Source organism: Salvelinus alpinus, chromosome 19 (genome assembly GCF_045679555.1).
Source record: "Salvelinus alpinus chromosome 19, SLU_Salpinus.1, whole genome shotgun sequence".
Classification (NCBI taxonomy): Eukaryota; Metazoa; Chordata; class Actinopteri; order Salmoniformes; family Salmonidae; genus Salvelinus; species Salvelinus alpinus.
This window is the reverse complement of record NC_092104.1, coordinates 38,650,325-38,672,894: the sequence shown is the minus strand read 5'-3', so window position 1 is coordinate 38,672,894 and position 22,570 is coordinate 38,650,325. Positions and strand designations below refer to the sequence as shown.

Below are 22,570 nucleotides of genomic sequence, written 5' to 3'. Positions count from 1 at the left end.
TGGAAAAATACAAGCATGGTTGATACATGATCTCAGAGTTGGGTGAGGGGGTTCCAAAAATATGTTCACATGCCAATGTTATTTCCTGCTCATTGAAAGCGAAGCCACCCGAGGTCACCAGTGACCCTGGCATTTAGTAAATACTCTGCTGTGCCCTATCAAAAAGGTCACAACTGAGGGTCAAAAATGTCATAGTATGAAAAGTCAGATTTTATACAGAGAAATATACTTTTAATGACAATCATTACAAATATAAAACTACATCATGTGCATCTGTGTGGCCAATAGCATTCACTTGACATTGTATGCCACAATCACAACACATAAATAATGACAATTATATTATTTGCACAAAACCACAGATATGATTATGGATGATTACTCAAATATAAATAAAGAAAATTTAAAACAATGAGTAGATCTGTCAATCTTGGAATTAATGATTGGATGAGCAAATGCTCTTTCAAAAGAAACTTACTGCACACCAAGTCTGGAGGCCACTTATTGTATGCATGGGTGAAAAATGATTCAATTACTTTACACACTCACATTATGGGCTCTTGCTAAAACATGTTAAACACGAGATTGCATTTTCCTGTTTCAAACAAATTTCAAAATGTATCACAGAGATTTAAAAATACATTTGACTAACTTTCCTTATGTCAATATTGATTGACTGATTAATTTCAAGCTGTATTAATTTAATCACTTGTGCAACATTTATTTAAAGATGCAGAAATCGCCCCGCCATTTCCTGGTTGCAAAAATTCTAATAGTTCACACAAATTTTAGTTTGTGACAAAATAAGCAAGTATAGTCTAGAATACCATCTAAACCACTGTGAAATATATTTTCCATAACCAAAAATATTGTATTTTCAGCTGTTTAAGGCTGGTGCACAAAACCGAAACCGAAAGCAAAAGACAAAAACAAAACTTAAGAACGGGAAGCATAGAAAGAACTGAACTCTACCGCTTCTTAGACTTGCTTTCAATGACAGGTCTATAACTCACATTTCTATGTGAAATTGGTCAGGTCACCCCAAAAGTTACATTTTGCAGCTTTAGACTTTTATAACATGTATTTTATCATGGTCTTATTTGCATGTTTTATGTAAAGTAAATCCAGTCCAAGTCAGTAACTACCGTTAAACTGTAATGTCAACTTCAGAAATTGGCACATATCAGGTAAAACACAGCATCCAAAAATATATATTACCATCGGTGTCAAGGCAAACTGATATAAAGGATCTGTAGGTCAATATTCAGTTCTATGACATGTCATCTGGGGTCTGTTCATTAGGTTGAAATCTGGAGTGTATCTGGTACTGCATACATAAACTTTCACTAACTTAAAAATGTTTTGCCCAATGCATGAATTGTTGTATAAAACAAACCTAAATAATAGAAAAATTCCCCAACAAATTCAATATAACAAACCTTTAAAATATATATTTTTTACAAACACAAAAAGAAACACTCACGCAGGATGTTTTCCTTCACCATCTCCTTCTGTCCAGTAGCTTTACATCTTCCCCTTTCAGTACAAGGATTCTACAACATCCAGAAAGATCGATGCAAAAATCTGCCCAGTCCATTTACACACCTCTGCTTCTCTCATCAACTCATGTGACATTGTTCGTTCAGAAATCTAACACGGTATATTCTCCATGAAGAGGAAATAAACATACAAAACCAACCAGTCCAGGCTTGATGGGGAAACCTTGTCTTGCTCCATTTAGTGCAAAAGGTAGTTCTTATGTTGTTTACATTTTGGCCCGTGTAAGTGTCCCTCAATGAACTAGCCGAGTTTCTGCAGTAATTTGTCCTCTTTGAGGCCAAACTGTACACTCACGGACATCTCTGCTATGAACTGTTCACAGGCCGTCTTGGTCACCTGTTTGCAGTAGCGTAGGTCAATGTGACAGATGCTCCCACAGCGCTTGAAGAAGGTAAGGGAATGGTCTGTCACCCTATTACAAACTGGAGGCGGAGACAAAAACAGAGCCAGGCATGAGGAAACGTGTACAGAGCCGGATTGAATATTATGTACGCTAAAATGCAACAAAGACTACAGTTAAACTCTTAATATAAAATCGAGATAACAGTTTAAGAATAAATACCTTTTCTATACCCTCTAATATTAACAGACATTATAAAAAGGGAAATAGCAGAGTAACTAAAAACATCCTCTGTGCTGTTGTCTTCGCCCCCATTGCTCATAGTGACTGGCTGAGGGTTCCTACCTGACAGGTTGATCTCTGTGAGGGAGTCTCTGGTTGTGGTCCCTGCGGCCGTCAGCAGGTTGACCGACTGGTCGTTGACGTGGTTGCAGTAGCTCAGGTCCAGTTGTGAAAGTACCGGCATATGTCTGATAATCAGACGCAGAGAGGCGTCTGTGATGTCCAGTCCGGCCAGACGCAAGTCCACAACGTTCCTCAGCTTAAAACGGTTGTCCAACTGGCCTGAGGGTGGAGAGGAGGAATAAAATAGGAGTGATTTCCTGTCTCGCAGTCAAACATGGCAAGTAATGGCCTTCATTTTGGTCCTTTTAATAAACACATGTGAACTATCTAAAGATCCCCTCACATTTTCTTCCTAATGGGTTTTAAAAAGAGGAGCCACACAGTCCTGTCACACCCAGGATAACCACCAGGGGGTGGTTATAAGGTAGCCGCGTCAATTTCATATAACTCCCCCTCCTGTTGCCGGTGGTTACCTGGTCTGTTGTCGGTCGGAGGCGAGAGCAGGTCCCTCATCTGGGCATCTTTGAGCCCCTCCACCCACTGCACATCAAGGGTGCGCAGCAGAGGGCAGCTAGAGGTGCAGAGGGCAGACACAGCCACCCATGAGCAACCTGAGAGCAGCAACACCCGCAGACCTGCAGGACAGAGTGGAGTAACGTCAGAAGAGTTTCAACGCCGAGACAGAGAGGGGTGGACAGTCTCTAATCTCGACCCAAACCATATTTCGCTCCCATAGATCAGTGTGACATGGCCATGGTACATACCCGGTAAGCGGTTTATAAGCCAGCTTAGTTGCTTCTTGGAGATGTTGGTCCAGCTGAGGTCCAGTGAGAGGGGCTGTCTGCGGATGATGCCACTCAGCATAAGGGGAGTAATAGATTTACAGCGGTTCAGATCAATTATGGTCCACAGTCTTTTATCACAGCACCTGTCAGAGATAGAGACAATGGAGACACACACTCACTATTTGTAATGGACAGATGAAGGTTTTAGATACCTAGATTCAAATATACCAAGTGTTTATGTTTTTAAAAGGCCTGCGATGTGAAGTAACACAGTTTGAGTAGAATGGAGCTCTTACCATCGGTTCCATGTCTTGCAGACACGCATGCAGACACACAGCTCCTTGTGTGTGACGTGTCCGAAGATCTTCACCCAGACCTCTCGCTGCACCGCGTGGGTTTTCCCGTCCACCAGGGGCAGTCTATCCGGTGGGGGGCTGATGGGGGGCGGCCGGATGACGTGGCGCTCCATTTGGACACACTTGGGTGGGGAGCGTGGGGGCAGGGGCCGGGTGCCAGGGGAGCTCCTGTTGAAGCCCAGAGGGGTGATTTGGCTGGGGTAGAAGTGGCGCAGCTCCCAGGGAGTGCCGTTAATTTCCTTGGTCCAGAGGTGTGGCCGCTCCCCTCCTAGGTCACTGCCATTGCGGAAGCTCCTCTTTGGCTCTTCATTCTCACTCTCTGGCTCCACCTTCAGGGGCTGGCGGTTCTCATTGGCAAGGCAGTCCTCGGTCTTCTGGATCTCCTGGTTCAGTGCTTTGCTCAGCTCTTTGCTCAGCTCTTTGTTTGGTAATCGGCGTTTGCGGCACGCTTTGGGACGTGGGCCCTTCTCCTGGGGTTCACTGCCCCCCTCGCTACTGGGGCCAGCCCATGGAGAGCTGCAGTGAGACTGGTCACTGTCTAGAACAGAAGTTTTGAGAGGAGGCCTGGGCAGGCTTGTCTTTGTGTCCTCGTCATCCCCGTCCTCTGCCTCCTCCTCGGTATCTCTTAAACGCCCTCTCCTCTCCAGGCCTCGCCGGTACAGAGAGGCCTTCTCCTCTTCATCTACCTCCTCCTCCTCTTCAGTCTTGATCTGATTAATGAACAGATGTCCATCTGACTTTCCCTGTGGGAGATAGGAAGGTTTAGTTAGAGAGTATGTTCAACTATGTATACCAGAGCACATAGCATCCAGACATTTAACAAAAGGAGTTGCTTGGCATAGCATGAAAATTGCCACCCATAGTGAGAGTGTAACGTTATACACTGCTCAAAAAAATAAAGGGAACACTTAAACAACACAATGTAACTCCAAGTCAATCACACTTCTGTGAAATCAAACTGTCCACTTAGGAAGCAACACTGATTGACAATACATTTCACATGCTGTTGTGCAAATGGAATAGACAAAAGGTGGAAATTATAGGCAATTAGCAAGACACCCCCAATAAAGGAGTGGTTCTGCAGGTGGTGACCACAGACCACTTCTCAGTTCCTATGCTTCCTGGCTGATGTTTTGGTCACTTTTGAATGCTGGCGGTGCTTTCACTCTAGTGGTAGCATGAGACGGAGTCTACAACCCACACAAGTGGCTCAGGTAGTGCAGCTCATCCAGGATGGCACATCAATGCGAGCTGTGGCAAGAAGGTTTGCTGTGTCTGTCAGCGTAGTGTCCAGAGCATGGAGGCGCTAGCAGGAGACAGGCCAGTACATCAGGAGACGTGGAGGAGGCCAACAACCCAGCAGCAGGACCGCTACCTCCGCCTTTGTGCAAGGAGGAGCACTGCCAGAGCCCTGCAAAATGACCTCCAGCAGGCCACTTGGAGTTACATTGTGTTGTTTAAGTGTTCCCTTTATTTTTTTGAGCAGTGTACTAACAAACACAAACCACATGATGAAATCGGAGTATCTCTACCTTCTTCCTCACATCAAAGTCCTCTTCGTAGTCATCGTCGAAGAGCTTTCTCTTCTTCCTCAGTTTGTCCTCAGGTCTGGGCCGAGGCAGGGTGCTGGGGGACAGGACAGGGGGTTGTCTGTGAAGGGGCTCCCATTCCTCAGGTCTGTGTCTGGGAGTCTCATCCCTCTCAGGCTTCCTCTTGACTGTAGACGTAGAGGTGGACTCGCCCTCCTCCTTGACCGCCTTCTGCTCCCTCAGCAGAGAGCCAGGGAGGTTGGACGCGTACTTGAACCCTGGTCCCCTTTTTTGCTTGCAGACCAAAAGGAGGAAAAAACAGGAGAGAACTTTATACCTTTTGCTTATCACAACGTTGTCAACAAACTGAGCTACTGTTTCACAAGAGTTAAACTAGATAGACTGTGACTACCACTTCTAGAGAATTAGGTGTTGGTTTCCCCTGTAACAGAAAGGGAATTGGTAAGTAGCACAGTAAGTAAATGAACAGGAAGTAAAAACCACAAAGTAAATGCATTATGAAATGCCTCAGACTTGAAAGAATTTAACTCTTTGGGGAATGTTTTCCAAAGTTCACAGCCCTGTTTATTAAGTCAATGCAAATCCAACACCAGACTACAAAATATGTTGTGGCAACTGAAATTAGTAATATACGCAGTAACATGTACATTTTATATTTCTGCATATACTTGAGGATAAATTATGAATTCATATAGGTACTCACTTTTCCTGTTTTCCCAGCTGAGTTGCATTTGGGACATTCCCAACAGTTGGGAAGTTCATCATTCACCACGCCAGACGCATCTTTAACCTGAAAACCATGAAGTAAAAGAGTTAGTTGACAAGAAGGGCAGACAGGGAGTCAAGACTAAAGTACAATGTTTTCACCACAGAGAGAAAGCGGGAACTGAAAGCATGACCGTGTCCACTTAACGTGAGGCGGTGAAAAACAAGTCATTTTTTCCTCAGACAATTAAAGTGAGAATCTCTGGACAACCGACAACCTCCAACATCTGATATAAAGACCTTCACAGAAATTCCTATTATCAAAATGAAAAATGTATATTCTTCAGGAATACTTTACCTATCACTTTAGAGTATTATGTGCATGGAATACCAAAGGCAGTCACAACTTCCCTTCATTAGAACAGGTTTGAGCAAGATCATGCTATGGTTTGGCAGAATGGTTCCTAAGAGTGCATGAGTCACTTTGCATTTTATTTGCATCCGGCTCGACCTGGCAATGTCAACAACACTGCAAAGTTGTATTCTTATGCCATGTGATTTCAGCTGGACACTTCTCCTTCCCAGAGACTATATTAGCCTTATGTAAGTCAATCTGGAGGAAGGAAATTGATGAGCTGGTTCAGTCAGTGTCAAACAACAACAGGAAGTCCCCACCACACCAACGCCTCAAGCTGCCTTGTAAAACTGTCTGAAAGTCAAACACAGTGAATCACCTACCACTGGTACAGCAGCAAACATTCCAGGATATAGTATTGCCCTCATTTCAGTCACAAAGCATATAAAACATTCAGGTGAATCTCACTCACACAAATGATGAGTCATCAAACTCATAAAGTGGAGGCTTGGCCTCGTGTTCAGTCATGACTTGACATGCTCATCCTAGCTCACCTTTAAGCAGTTGGGGTGAACAATCTCACTGCAGATGGAGCACTCCATGAGCATGATGTTGAACTTGTCCTCCTCTTCCTCCAGGGAGTCCTCCTTACCTGCTTCTCCACACACAACACACACAGCCGTGTGGGGCAGGACAGGCTGCAAGGGACAAACACACATTCAGTGAAACTCATTGAGTCAGACACATTGGGTCTACTATGCCAGTGTGCAATAGAATTCAGAAATGGTGTCCATAAGTTGCAACTGGTCATTCTATGTTTCCTGTTTTAGGAGAATCATTAACAGACATTGGCGACGACGCCAAGCTGTAGACAAATATCCACTGATTGGACTCAACAGAATCTAGAGACCATAGACACATGAATGAGTCATACTGTGCCAAATAAAAATGTTAGCACTCACTTCCTGTTGTCTCGCTCTGTATCATTGTACTTCTGGTTGGTTCTCTTACGCTGACCCTTGTTTTAAACCCTGAACCTATCATTATGGTTTGTATGTCAAATGCACAGTCTTGCATGTGGCACAGCACTGCATCATTGAATAAGACAATATTGGCTAACTGAACTCTCTGCTAAATAGTATGGATAATGAAAAGCCTGTGTGGTTTCTTTGGCTTTACTCACTGCAATGCACTGCCTCATGATACAGGACTGCTTCATGCGCCCTGGTCCTCCAAACTTCTTCATGTCTTTACAGAAGTGACAGTCTCCACACTCGGTTCGGAGGCACGCCTCACACTTTCGGCAGCGTGTTCTCCTGCGTCTGGCGCCAGACGCACTGCGATTGGACGGCAGCTTGACCGCTGCTGACGTCCCCATCTTGGGCTTTGGCCGGTTGGCTGCATGCTGCTGCAGAGAGAGAAATTATACAATTCAAGTTGAGGTGGGAAATTTAATGGACACTGTTGCCTAAGACAGTAAACTACCTTCGACTTCATTACTGAACACAAAACATTAAGTACTGTATGGTCTAATTCTGACATTCATAAAGCTAGTGAGACAGTAGTGCAGAGGCCACCGGCTGTGAGCCACAAACATTTCTAAATGACAATGCCAAATCTGTGAATCAGCGTTTGTCCCCCCCAACAAAAAAGATTCTCCCAATGCTCTTCACCCAAGCCTAGAGCCACCAGAACAATAAAACCATCCAAATGAGAGATTCCCTATGCAATTACTGAGAATAATTTTTGTGCTGCAGAGGCTAGTGTTTCCTTGGAAACACAGTCCCCCTGCTTTTCCTAACCATTTGAATAGAATAATGAGAGAAGGTGGAAACTAGCAGAGACATACTGTACTTTAACGGGAGGGGGGGGGGGGGGTTAGGATTATTTTGAAATCGATCATTTTCATGACTCCTCTTGCAGCAGTAAAGTACACATCTGGAGGCCGTGGGAGATATGCTGGGGAAAAAGTTAGAGATGAATGTGTTGTAGATTGGGTTATTCATTCCCCTGGTGGCTGTTCTTACTGGCACTAAAAACACTTTGTTGTGGGATCGATGAGTGAAAGAGCAGGTAGATCCTAAGAAAGGAGCATTCTCCTTCCCTGGCAGGCTATAGCATCGGGAGTGGTGGATATGGACCTATAGTGATCCCTGAAGGGAAACTAAACCGAATAAAAATACACCTCAAGTAGAATCTGCTGGTTGTCACAAAGAGCCCGCAGTCCCAGTCGAGCATGGTGTCCTGCCTACCATCTCCTGCAAAGGACATCAGTGACCAGCACAGCTCATCTATAAGGCCTATACAACGTTTAAAACAACCTACCAATTGCATGGTGTCAAATACGACAGCTTTAAAATCAATAGACACCAAATCAGTTTTTATCTAGAGGTTTGGAGGAAATATATTCTGTTGAACATACAGAACATGACTCTTGATGACATAATCAATGCTTTTCAATTAGAGAACACAAATAATGAAATAGCACAAGCTCAGTAACAAGAACTTCAAGGCACAGGGAGGGGTGGGAGGACAGTTGACTGCAGAAATCCAAAACAACCACAATCTATTATCAAGCACTGCAAAATCAGAAGGCTATCACACTCCTGTTAGGCTTAAGCACGCATGTCAACACTGCATGCATGTGTATTTATGGCCCAAGAATATCTGCCACTGTATTAGTCAGTAAGTCCATCAATGAAAATAAACATGAATCACAAGACAGCAACACACACAGGTTCACCGAAAACATCTTACCACCTAGCAATGCTCCTCAATTAAGGATGAATCCACAACAGTGAAAACCTTCCACCCCCGAACTAAACACGTCACAGCCCTTACATAATCATCCTCCTGGACTATCCTGGCTAATAAGGACAAAAACCTCCGTTTTATAAAAGCAGATGGAATTCTTGCTGAGGGCTTAAAGAGAGAGAGAAATAAAAAACAAAAACACTACAACGGGGTCATTGAGAACAAAGTGTTCCTTCATGAATACCAAAATAACATTTCACCGGGGACGGGAGACATACCACAAGAACATTCTTTATCAGGAAGCTTTTCTTCAGGTTTGGAGAGAGAGTTGTTTTGATGACATTTCATCTTTGGCCATCCTCAAGCATATTTCCAGATCCAAACAGATTCTCAAACGTATACCGTTGTTGACGACACAACATCTAACAGGGATTGGGAAACACAGACTACAATGCTTTTCAGAATAAATAGGATTGACCAATAAGTGTATGTGAAGATATGAGAAAAACGCTGTGACTATCAGAATTGCACAACATTCAAGTGTGATTGCAACATTTTCCTGGCATTGTCTTGAACTGTTGAACTTCCTAGAACAGATCATTTGAGACCTTTGAGCAGAACTCTACAAAATGGTATCCAACACAACAGATCCTTAACATCAAACGGCACTAATAGACCCACAGGATCAACGTGTAGGCCCACTAGAATCCCATGTGTGCTGCATGACCTCTTTTCCCCCGGGACACCCTCATCTTCACCCTGACAGAGTCCTTGAGTAAAGTATCTGATACTCTCTTACTCCAAATATTCAAGCAATGTGTGCAACAGCGTCAGCATGACAAAATGCTTGACAAAGTCTTCTGTGTTTGATGTAAATAAACAACGTTCTTCACAATTCTGTTCGACCAAGGGGGCATGAGTTTGTGTTGGTTAAAACAAATAAAATGAGTACTTACCTAACAAGTGGGTGAGTATAGTCTATATAAGCCATGTTATGTAAAACATCTAAATTACAAGAGAAAGCAGCACACAGTGTGGCTAGATGACGAGTGATCCTCTCTGGATGACACATCCATGAGTCAGGGGAACTGGTATTCACTGAGCCAAGTTATTCTCCTTCTCATTTGACCCTCTTCCAAGAAACACAAGTGTAATCTTTAATCTTTAACGACATAATGCAATCCAACGTGATTTTGCTGTGTTTATGACACACACACAATTGCCAAAGGTATGTGGACACCTGCTTGTCGAACATCTCATTCCAAAATCATGGGCGTTAATATGAAGTTGGGCCACCCATTGCTGCTAGAACAGCCTCCACTCTTCTGGGAAGGCTTTCCACTAGATGTTGGAAGCACAAAATTGTTTAGAATGTCATTGTATGCTGTAGCGTTAAGATTTCCCTTCACTGGAAATAAGGGGTCTAGCAGGAACCATGAAAAAACAGCCCCAGACCATTATTCCTCCACCAAACTTTACAGTTGACATTATGCAGTCGGGCCGGTAGCGTTCTCCTGGCATCCGCTAAACCCAGATTCGGAGGGACTGGTGCACTTCACAATAGATGACATCATGAGGAAAGCAAAATGATGTGGATATATTGAAGCAACATCAAGACATCAGTCAGGAAGTTAAATCTTGGTCGCAAAGGGTCTTCCAAATGGACACTGACCCCAAGCATACTTCCAAAGTTGTGGCAAAATGGCTTAAGGACAACAAAGTCCTTATTGGAGTGGCCATCTCAAAGCCCTGACCTCAATCCTATAGAAAACGTGTTGGCAGAACTGAAAAAGCATGTGCGAGCAAGGAGGCCTACAAACCTGACTCAGTTACACCAGCTCTGTCATGAGGAATGGGCCAAAATTCACCCAACTTATTGTGGGAAGCTTGTGGAAGGCTAACCGAAACGTTTGACCCAAGATAAACAATTTAAAGGCAAAGCTACCAAATACTAATTGAGTGCATGTAAACTTCTGAACCACTGGGAATGTGATGAAAGAAATAAAAGCTGAAATAAATCATTCTCTCTACTATTATTCTGACATTTCACATTCTTAAAATAAAGTGGTGATCCTAACTGACCTGAGAGAGGGAATTTTTACTAGGATTAAATGTCAGGAATTGTGAAAAACAGAGTTTAAATGTATTTGGCTAAGGTGTATGTAAACTTCCGACTTCAACTGTACACACACACACACCAAATAAAAACGCAACATGCAACAATTTCAACGATTTTACTGAGTTACAGTTCATATAAAGAAAACAAATAATTGAAATAAATTCATTAGGCCCTAATTTATGCATTTCACATGACTGGGAATACAGATATGCATCAGTTGGTCACAGATGGGCCTCAGGACCTCATCACAGTATCTCTGTGCATTCAAATTGCCATTGATAAGATGCAATTGTGTTCATTGTCCGTAGCTTATGCCTGCACATACCATAACCCCACCATGGGGCACTGTTGACAACGTTGACATCAGCAAACTGCTCGCCCACACAACGCCATACGTGTGGTCTGTGGATGCAAGGACGGTCGCACACTCCCTCAAACTTCAGACAACGCACATTTTAGAGTGGCCTATAATTGTCCCCTGCATAAGGTGCACCTGTGTAATGATAATGTTGTTTAATTAGCTTCTTGAGATGCCACACCTGTTAGATGGATGGATTATTTTGGCAAAGGAGAAATGCTCACTAACAGGGATGTAAACAAATTTGTGCACAACATTTGAGACAAACAAGCTTTTTGTGCATCTGGAAAAGTTCTGGGAACTTTTATGTCAGCTCATGAAAACATGGGACCAACACTTTACATGTTGTGTTTATATTTTTGTTCAGTGATCTATGCTCGCTTCGAGGCAAGCAACACGGAGACATGCAGGAGAGCATCGGCTGTTCCGGACGACTGTGTGATCACACTCTCCGTAGCCGACGTGAGTAAGACCTTTAAACAGGTTAACATACACAAGGCTGCAGGGCTAGACGGATTACCAGGACTTGTGCTCCGGGCATGTGCTGACCAACTGGCAGGTGTCTTCACTGAAATGTTCAACATGTCCCTGATTGAGTCTGTAATACCAACATGTTTCAAGCAGACCACCATAGTCCCTGTGCCCAAGAACACACAGGCAACCTGGCTAAATGACTACAGACCTGTAGCATTCACATCCGTAGCCATGAAGTGCTTTGAAAAGCTGGTAATGGCTCACATCAACACCATTATCCCAGAAACCCTAGACCCACTCCAATTTGCATACCGCCCAAAGAGATCCACAGATGATACAATCTCTATTGCACTCCACTCCACACCCTTTCCAAACCAGGACAAAGGAACAACTACGTGAGAATGCTATTCATTGACTACAGCTCAGCGTTCAACACCATAGTACCCTCAAAGCTCATCACTAAGCTAAGGATCCATCACTAAGGATCCTGGGACTAAACACCTCCCTCTGCAACTGGATCCTGGACTTCCTGACGGGCTGCCCCCAGGTGATGAGGGTAGGTAGCAACACATCTGCCACGCTGATCCTCAACACTGGAGCCACCCAGGGGTGCGTGCTCAGTCCCCGGGGTCCTGTACTCCCTGTTCACCCACGACTGCATGGCCAGGCACGACTCCAACACCATCATTAAGTTTGCAGATGACACAACAGTAGTAGGCCTGATCACCGACAATGACAAAACAGACTATAGGGAGGACCTGGCCGGGTGGTTCCAGAATAACAACCTATCCCTCAACGTAACCAAGACTAAGGAGATGATTGTGGACTACAGGAAAAGGAGGACCGAGCCCCCATTCTCTTCAACGGGGCTGTATTGGAGCAGGTTGAGAGCTTCAAGTTCCTTGGTGTCCACATCAACAACAAACTAGAATGGTCCAAACACACCAAGACGGTCGTGAAGAGGGCACGACAAAGCCTATTCCCCCTCAGGAAACTAAAAAGATTTGACATGGGGCCGGAGATCCTCAAAAGGTTATAAAGCTGCAACATCGAGAGCACCCTGACTGGTTGCATCACTGCCTGGTACGGCAATTGCTCGGCCTCCGACCGCAAGGCACTACAGAGGGTAGTGCGTACGGCCCAGTACATCACTGGAGCTAAGCTGCCTGCCATCCAGGACCTCTACACCAGGCGGTGTCAGAGGAAGGCCCTAAAAATTGTCAAAGACCCCAGCCACCCCGGTCATAGACTGTTCTCTCTACTACCGCATGGCAAGCGGTACCGGAGTGCCAAGTATAGGACAAAAAGGCTTCAACAGTTTTTACCCCCAAGCCATAAGAGTCCTGAACAGGTAATCAAATGGCTACCCGGACTATTAGCATTGTGTGCCCACCTCCCCCAAATCCGTATTTTACGCTGCTGCTGCTACTCTCTGTTTATCATATATGCATAGGCACTTTAACTATACATTCATGTACATATGTATATACTACCTCAATTGGCCCGACCAACCAGTGCTCCCGCACATTGGCTAACCGGGCTATCTGCATTGTGTCCCGCCACCCACTACCCCCTATTTTACGCTACTGCTACTCTCTGTTCATCATATATGCATAGTCACTTTAACCATATCTACATGTACAGTCATGGCCAAAAGTTTTGAGAATGACACAAATATTAATTTCCACAAAGTTTGCTGCTTCAGTGTCTTTAGTTATTTTTTTCAGATGTTACTATGGAATACTGAAGTATAATTAGAAGCATTTCATAAGTGTCAAAGGCTTTTATTGACAATTACATGAAGTTGATGCAAAGAGTCAATATTTGCAGTGTTGACCCTTCTTTTTCAAGACCTCTGCAATCCACCCTGACATGCTGTCAATTAACATCTGGGCCACATCCTGACTGATGGCAGGCCATTCTTGCATAATCAATGCTTGGAGTATGTCAGAATTTGTGGGTTTTTGTTTGTCCATCCACCTCTTGAGGATTGACCACAAGTTCTCAATGGGATTAAGGTCGGGGGAGTTTCCTGGCCATGGACCCAAAATATCGATGTTTTGTTCCCCGAGCCACTTAGTTATCACTTTTGCCTTATGGCAAGGTGCTCCATCATGCTGAAAACGGCATTGTTCGTCACCAAACTGTTCCTGGATGGTTGGGAGAAGTTGCTCTTGGAGGATGTGTTGGTACCATTCTTTATTCATGGCTGTGTTCGTAGGCAAGATTGTGAGTGAGCCCACTCCCTTGGCTGAGAAGCAACCCCACACATGAATGGTCTCAGGATGCTTTACTGTTGGCATGACACAGGACTGATGGTAGCGCTCACCTCGTCTTCTCCGGACAAGCTTTTTTTCGGATGCCCCAAACAATTGGAAACGGGATTCATCAGAGAAAATGACTTTACCCCAGTCCTCAGCAGTCCAATCCCTGTACCTTTTGCAGAATATCAGTCTGTCCCTGATGCTTTTCCTGGAGGGAAGTGTCTTCTTTGCTGCCCTTCTTGACAACAGGCCATCCTCCAAAAGTCTTTGCCTCACTGTGCGTGCAGATGCACTCACACCTGCCTGCTGCCATTCCTGAGCAAGCTCTGTACTGGTGGTGCCCCGATCCCGCAGCTGAATTAACTTTAGGAGAGGGTCCTGGCGCTTGCTGGACTTTCTTGGGCGCCCTGAAGCCCTCTTCACAACAATGGGACCGCTCTCCTTGAAGTTTTTAATGATCCGATAAATGGTTGATTTAGGTGCAATCTTACTGGCAGCAATATCCTTGCCTGTGAAGCCCCTTTTTGTGCAAAGCAATGATGACGGCACGTGTTTCCTTGCAGGTAACCATGGTTGACAGAGGAAGAACAATGATTCCAAGCACCACCCTCCTTTTGAAGCTTCCAGTCTGTTATTCGAACTCAATCAGCATGACAGAGTGATCTCCAGCCTTGTCCTCATCAACACTCACACCTGTGTTAACGAGAGAATCACTGACATGATGTCAACTGGTCCTTTTGTGGCAGGGCTGAAATGCAGTGAGAATGTTTTTGGGGGATTCAGTTCATTTGCATGGTAAAGAGGGACTTTGCAGTTAATTGCAATTCATCTGATCACTCTTCATAACATTCTGGAGTATATGCAAATTGCCATCATACAAACTGAGGCAGCAGACTTTGTGAAAATGAATATTTGTGTCATTCTCAAAACTTTTGGCCACGACTGTACATACTACCTCAATCAGCCGGACTAACCGGTGTCTGTATGTAGCCTCGCTACTTTTATAGCCTCGCTACTGTTTTTCACTGTTGTTTTTATAACTTTACTTACCTATTGTTCACCTAATACCTTTTTTGCACTATTGGTTAGAGCCTATAAGTAAGCATTCCACTGTAAAATCTACACCTGTTGTATTCGGCGCACGTGACAAATAAACTTTGATTTGATTTGTAGAGCCCGAACGGTTTGGCGCACAAAGTATTATGGAAAGATGAGACGCTCATGAACATGTCGGTTGTTTTGCAACAAATTCTTTCTGGTCTTTCATATATCTCTCTGATATAGGAGAGACACTTCAGAACAAACTTCCTTTTGAGACTATCTGTTCCATGTAGTGAATCTGTTCTTCAATGTGTTTATATAGGCTAATACAGTGCATTCGACAAATATTCAGACCCCTTGACTTTTTACACATTGTATTCTAAAATTGATTAAACTGTCCCCCCCATCATCAAAATCTACACACAATACCCCATAATGACAAAGCAAAAACAGGATTTTAGAAATGTTTGCAAATGTATTAAAAATTGAAAACTGAAATCTCACATTTACATAAGTATTCAGACCCTTTACTCAGTTGAAGCACCTTTGGCAGCAATTACAGCCTTGAGTCTTCTTGGGTATGACACTACAAGCTTGGCACACCTGTATTTAGAGAGTTTCTCCTATTCTTCTCTGCAGATCCTCTCAAGGTCTGTCAGGTTGGATGGGGAGCGTCGCTGCAGAGCTATTTTCAGGTCTCTCCTGAGATGTTCGATTGGGTTCAAGTCCGGGCTGTGGCTGGGCCACTGAAGGACATTCAGAGACTTGTCCCGAAGCCACTTCTGCGTTGTCTTGGCTGTGTGCTTAGGGTTGTTGTCCTGTTGCAAGCTGAACCTTCACCCCAGTCTGAAGTCCTGAGCGCTCTGGAGCAGGTTTTCATCGAGGATCTCTCTGTACTTTGGTCCGTTCATCTTTCCCTCGGTCCTGATTAGTCTCCCAGTCCCTGCAGCTGAAAAATATCCCCACAGCTTGATGCTGCCACCACCATGCTTCACCGTAGGGATGGTATTGGCCAGGTGATGAGCGGTGCCTGGTTTCCTCTAGACGTGACACTTGGAATTCAGGCCAAATAGTTCAATCTTGGTTTCATCAGACCAGAGAATCTTGTTTCTCATGGTCTGAGAGTCCTTTAGGTGCCTTTTGGCAAACACCAAGCGGGCTGTCACGTGCCTTTTAATGATGAGTGGCTTCCGTCTGGCCACTCTACCATAATGTCCTGATTGGTGGAGTGCTGCAGAGATTGTTGTCCTTCTGGAAGGTTCTCCCATCTCCACAGAGGAACTCTAGAGCTCTGTCAGAGTGACCATCGGGTTCTTGGTCACCACCCAGACCAAGGCCCTTTTTTTATTTCACCAGGTAGGCCAGTTGAGAACAAGTTCTCATTTACAATTGCGACATGGCCAAGATAAAGCAAAGCAGTGCGACAAAAACAACACCGAGTTACACGTAAACAAAACGTACAGTCAATAACACAATAGAAAAGAAAAATAGATTTTTTTTCATTGTACATTGTGTGCAAATGTAGAAGAGTAGGAAGGTAGGCAATAAATAGGCCATAGAGGCGAAATAATTACAATTTAGCATTAATACTGGAGTGATAGATGTGCAAATGATGATGTGCAAGTAGAGATACCCTCTTGCTCTTTTGCACCCCAGTAAGTAATAATATGGGGATGAGGTAGTTGGGTGTGCTATTTACAGATTGGCTGTGTACAGGTGCAATGATCGGTAAGCTGCTCTGACAGCTGATGCTTAAAGTTAGAACGGGAGATATAAGTCTCCAGCTTCAGTGATTTTTGCAATTCGTTCCAGTCGTTGGCAGCAGAGAACTGGAAGGAAAGGTGGCTATACCTGCTGGAGCGCGTGCTACGGGTGGGTGTTGCCCTTCTCCCCTGATTTCTCAGTTTTGCCGGGTGGCCAGCTCTAGTAAGAGTCTTGGTGGTTCCAAACTTCTTCCATTTAAGAATGATGGCGGTCACGGTGTTCTTGGGGACCTTCAATGCTACAGAAATGTTTTGGTACCCTTCCTCAGATCTGTGCCTCGACACAATCCTGTCTCTGAGCTCTACGGACAATTCCTTCGACCTCATGGCTTGGTTTTTGCTCTGACATGCACTAACAACTGTGGTACCAACTACACAGGTGTGTGCCTTTCCAAATCAGGTGGACTCCAATCAAGTTGTAGAAAGATCTGAAGGATAATCAATGGAAACAGGATGCACCTGAGCTCAATTTTGAGTCTCATAGCAAAGAGTCTGAATACTTATGCAGATAAGGCATTTCTGTAAATTTTTTATACATTTGCAAAAATGTCTGAAAACCTGTTCTCGCTTTATGGGGTATTGTGTGTAGATTGAGGGATTTTTGTTAAATCAATTTTAGAATAAGTCTAATGTAACAAAATGTGGAAAAAGTCAACGAGTCTGAATACTTTCCAAAATAATATTCATCAAATAATTCTATATATTTTTCATCATGGAGAATTAAAATTATAAATCAAATAGCTAAATTATCATTGGTATAACCTTCTTACAACAATTCCATAAAGCTTAGTTGACCCCCCCTCCCACCGGCTTAGACTGAAGGTTTAATTAAAGAGTTTCATTCCTCTCTGCCAATAATAGCTAGTTTTCAGGTTACAGATCCCTCTTGTTAGGCTCATCCAATTAGGCCCCTCACTCAGACCACTGCTAGACAGTCCTAGCAAAATTCTTGCTTGAGAAATTGCTCTTGGCTAAGAAGCTATTTTTGTTTCCTTTTGACCACTAATTCAAGAAACAAAATAACATAATTATTTTATTGCATTTGGCCTTTAAGACATTTTTATAGTATTTTTTCTTTTTAACCAAAGTGGTCTCGCTGGTATGAAATATTACAGAATCTAGTCAAAAGTACGAAGACTAATGTGTTTGTCTACAGAGTCTTGACCTTTAATAGTTCCAGACAAGGAACAGAAACAAAACAACTGACCAGCACTTACTGTAACTTGGCTGACTAATGTGCTAGGAATGTTAGGTAGGTTTGTTTTGAGGCCCTCAAACACTAGGCCTAGATGGGGGCCTGATCTGAGTAAGGCCCTCTGACTCACAGTTTCACTGTGGATATCAGTGCTATGGTAGGAAGTCCCATGGTTCACCATCTGCCTAGCTCCAGTGGACCCCAGGACGCCACAAAGGGGAGGAACGTCTATGACATCTCTACAACTGTGCCAAAAGAATAAGATTGAAATCATCTCCTTCATGAACAATGACTGTGTGAGTGGGTGTTTAAAGGGAAAATGTCAAAATTGTTCTACTTCATATTCATCATCATCTTCAGCACCACCCCAAAATCACCAATGTGAAAATGGTGCGTTTCTGTGTGTTTTAAAAAAGATGGAGGAAGAGAAATGTTTCCAATGATGTCGGTGGGCATCATGTGATTTTAACCAATTATAAGTAGGCATGGCCTACTAATTGGTTGATGTCATTGGAATTGGATGTCACTCTTATCTTTTTTACTACATCGCATATGTTAATGTTGGCGTTGTGCTGGAGATGATGAATATGAAGTTACATGTTATTTACATTTCCCTTTAATGTATTGTGCTTCCTAGCTCATATCCCCCCAGGAAAACAGCATTTGTCTTTCAATTCAAGCTGAGAGAGCAAGGAGTTAGAAGCTGGGTTGTGTTTGAATCAGTAGTCAATGAAACAATCCTCCATCTTCCTCCATAAGGTCCTGGATCCCACTGGTCTAGCGGGTATTTTCTGCTTGCGGGGTAACCTACAACTAAAAGTAGCCAAACAGGCAAGAGCGGTCAAGTAGTGTTGTAAGAGCTAACCGTTTTTCTGTAAAAAAAAAAGGGGGGGGGGGGGCTTAAATCGGTTACGGAATTGGCGACAGAGAGAAAAGTAAATGATGTTTTTTTCTCCAAACATTTTCCCTTGGAGTTAAAGAATTTTGCAGTTTGAAATCTAATTCCTGCAATTCTACATATTTGAGCATGGCTAATTCTGTGTTCTCATGCTCAAACATAACAAAACCAATGGGGAACCCAATCGGGGCCCCTGGGCATGTACCCTGCTTGCCCTGTCAGTAATCCAGTCATGCCAGAAATACTCCTACATTTGTTTTTAAAAATGTCTATTCTCCCTGACTGTTAAGCTTTTATTTTCGTGATTTCTAATTCTCAAAGATTGTACATGCATTTGTAAAGTATTCAGACCTTCACTTTTTCCACAATTTGTTACGTTACAGCCTTATTCTAAAATACATGTTGTTTTCCTCAATCTACACACACTACCCCATAATAACAAAGTGAAAACAGGTTTAGACATTTTAGCAAATGTATAAATAAATAAATGCAAACACCTTATTTACACAAGTATTCAGACCCTTTGCTATGAGACTAGAAATTGAGCTCAGGTGTATCCTGTTGCCATTGATCATCCTTGACATGTTTCTACAACTTGATTGGAGTCCACCGGTGGTAAATTCAATTGATTGGACATGATTTGGAAAGACCCACACCGGTCTATATAAAAGGTCCCACGATTGTTAGTGCATGTCAGAGCAAAAGAAACAAGCCATGAGGTCGAAATAATTGTCCGTAGAGCTCCGAGACAGGATTGTGTCGAGGCACAGATCTGGGGAAAGGTACAAAAATATTTCTGCAGCATTGAAGGTCCCCAAGTACACGGTGGCCTCCATCGTTCTTAAATGGATGAAGTTTGGAACCACCAAGACTCTTCCTAGAGCTGGCCACCCAGCCAAACTGAGCAATCAGGGGAGAAGGGCAGGCCTTGGTCTGGGAGGTGACCAAGAACCCGATGGTCACTCTGACAGAGCTCCAGAGTTCCTCTGTGGAGATGGGAGAACCTTCCAGAAGGATAACCATCTCTGCAGTACTCCATCAATCAGGCATTTATGGTAGAGTGGCCAGATGGAAGCCACTACAAAGTAAAAAGGCACATGACAGCCTGCTTGGAGTTTGCCAAAAGGCACCTAAAGAACTCTCAGACCATGAGAAACAAGATTCTCTGGTCTGATGAAACCAAGATTGAACTATTTGGCCTGAATGCTAAGCGTCACGTCTGGAGGAAACCAGGCACCCCTCATCACCTGGCCAATACCATCCCTACGGTGAAGCATGGTGGTGGCAGCATCATGCTGTGGGGATGATTTTCAGCAGCAGGGACTGTGAGACTAGTCAGGATCGAGGGAAAGATGAACGGACCAAAGTACAGAGATCCTTGATGAAAACCTGCTCCAGAGCGCTCAGGACCTCAGACTGGGGCAAAGGTTAACCTTCCAACAGGACAACAACCCTAAGCACACAGCCAAGTCAATACATGAGTGGCTTCGGGACAAGTCTCTGAATGTCCTTGAGTAGCCCAGCCAGAGCCCGGACTTGAACCCAATCTAACATCTCAGGAGAGACCTGAAATTAGCTGTGCAGCAACACCTCCCATCCAACCTGACAAGAGCTTGAGAGGATCTGTAGAGAAGAATGGGAGAAACTCCACAAATACAGGCGTGCCAAGCTTGTAGCGTCATACCGAAGAAGACTAGGCTGTAATCGCTCCAAAAGTGCTTCAACAAAGTACTAAGTAAAGGATATGATTACTTATGTAAATGTGATATTTCCATTTTTTTGATTTTATAAATTTGCTAACATTTCTAAAAATCTGTTTTTGCTATGTAATTATAGGGTATTGTGTGTAGATTGTTGAGGAAAAAAACAATTTAATACATTTTAGAATAAGGCTGTAACATAACAAAATGCTGAAAAGGTGAAGGGGTGTGAATACACTTTGAGAATGATATTTTCTACATACTTTGTGTGGTTTGAGTCGTTCAAGTTTACACTGAAAGCATTTTTCTGTCCCGAAAATGTATATTTTGTTTATGTGCGGTGCGCCTCTGCTAAATGAATACAGGGTAAACACTGACTCCTCATTGTTCCCTCTCCCAAACCCCCTTTTAAAAGGCACAGAACATGGTGAGGCCTGAGCAATGAGGGTCAAGAAAATCATCTTATGTGAGAACAATTCACAGGATATAAAGTATTTTCTTAGTGATCCAAATAGTTGAGACATGGAAGAAATATGTATGTGTGTAAAGCAAGCTAAACCTGAATGTGACATAATGGCATGGTCGGTAGGCATGGTCTGAGGAAATGTAATAAATTTACTTTAGTTTAAGTAACAAACCAAGCCTGAGGTTAAGTGGAGTGAAAGGCCCCAAATGTAGTCATGCTGCCTCCTACACTACTCTCCCACACCCTCACTGTTCACACAAAAATACCAGTCACAATGGCCCATCATTTTCCATAATCACAGTCGCTTGACCAAGAACACAATCTGACAGATCAGTGTGTGACAAAAACATCTAGTAGTCAGAGAGACCATGTATATATTCACTGTGTCCTCTTCAGGTTTTATTTAAAACACAAAAACTGAGCTCTTAGGATACTGGATCACATAAGAAAATCAAGTATGGAGATCAAAGAACTACTTTGGTGGGTAGCTCATTCCTTTCTTTCTTGGGTCTGTCTGACACAAGTCGTCTGGATACAATAGCCAGGGACAGGAGAAGGCCTATGTCTAAAACCTGTGAAATAGCTAAGCTAGCTCTTGCCCAGTGGATTAGTTACCGAAACAAAATATGTTTCCCTTTTCCCTCCATTCCCCTAATCAAATTACTACCCTATTCCTGCTCATGATGGCCAAGTGAGCAGAGATCGAGAGAGAAAAAAGGACGGTGGGGGGAGAGAAAATACGTTCGACTCACGATTACAGCTCTAAAGTAAAGCCCCTCTTGAAGAAAAACAACAGCATGCCGATTAGAAACCCAATGTGTTAATGTTCTGTTGTCTAACCTGTTCAGATTCTGATTCATAATCCTCTTCATCTGCACTCAGTGACAAGGCCATGGTTCCTCTCTTCTCATCGTCTGTCCAGCGTTGTAGAGAAAACTGACATGGCTGAATCCTCCAGCCCGGCTGCTGTTCTGTTCTCTGTTCACCGCTCTCTCTCTGTCGCCCCCCTCTCCCTCTCTTCACACACAGGAACAGGCAGCTGCATAGGCATACACAAGGCGGCAGGAAGCCTCATGAATATGCGTTGGGAAGGTCAGGGGGAACAGGCCAAGCCAATGGAGAGACAGATGGCATTCGGTTATAAGGGTTGGTTAGAAAGGGCGACCAGAGTCAGAAATGGTGGTGGAACTGGAGGGGGTAGGGAGGGAATGGTCAGGAATAGCACAGACCGATGGTCATTAGAGAAGACAGGGGCAAGGGTACGACATCCTGGTCGTTGGGAATGATGAGGGCGGTTGCATGTTCTAAGACAATATTTTTCATAATGATTGAGGATGTATTTTACTTGGTGACAGATACAGGAAGCCATCAGCTGCTCTGGGTTTGATTGCTCTTTCTTAATGTCTACGGATAGGCCATTTGGTCCTCTGACTATCTCGTGATTTCTTGGCGTTCCAGTAAGTACTCATGTAGGACATTGAGTACTTTCTTTGGAATAATTAAATGAATTGCTGCAAAAGTATTACCAATTTCACAAAAGTG

General features: G+C 43.6%; 1 protein-coding gene across 5 annotated transcripts; it reads right to left on the bottom strand.

The window, feature by feature from the left end:
• Nucleotides 1-209: 209 nt before the first annotated feature.
• On the bottom strand, nucleotides 210-22,262 carry LOC139545513 (lysine-specific demethylase 2B-like). Of its 5 annotated transcripts, none has more exons than XM_071353379.1 (10): nucleotides 21,869-22,262; nucleotides 7,180-7,404; nucleotides 6,551-6,694; nucleotides 5,640-5,726; nucleotides 4,931-5,218; nucleotides 3,327-4,129; nucleotides 3,010-3,173; nucleotides 2,719-2,880; nucleotides 2,246-2,464; nucleotides 210-1,982 (listed from the first exon to the last, which is right to left on the bottom strand). In XM_071353379.1, the coding sequence occupies exons 1-10, from the start codon at nucleotides 21,920-21,922 to the stop codon at nucleotides 1,801-1,803; spliced, it is 2,328 nt and encodes a 775-aa protein (XP_071209480.1). In that variant the 5' UTR covers nucleotides 21,923-22,262; the 3' UTR covers nucleotides 210-1,800. The 5 variants fall into 5 exon arrangements, with proteins under 5 accessions (XP_071209480.1, XP_071209478.1, XP_071209479.1 ...); XM_071353377.1 differs by having other exon boundaries at nucleotides 4,919-5,218; nucleotides 7,180-7,401; nucleotides 21,869-22,257; XM_071353378.1 differs by having other exon boundaries at nucleotides 4,919-5,209; nucleotides 21,869-22,255.
• Nucleotides 22,263-22,570: the final 308 nt, after the last annotated feature.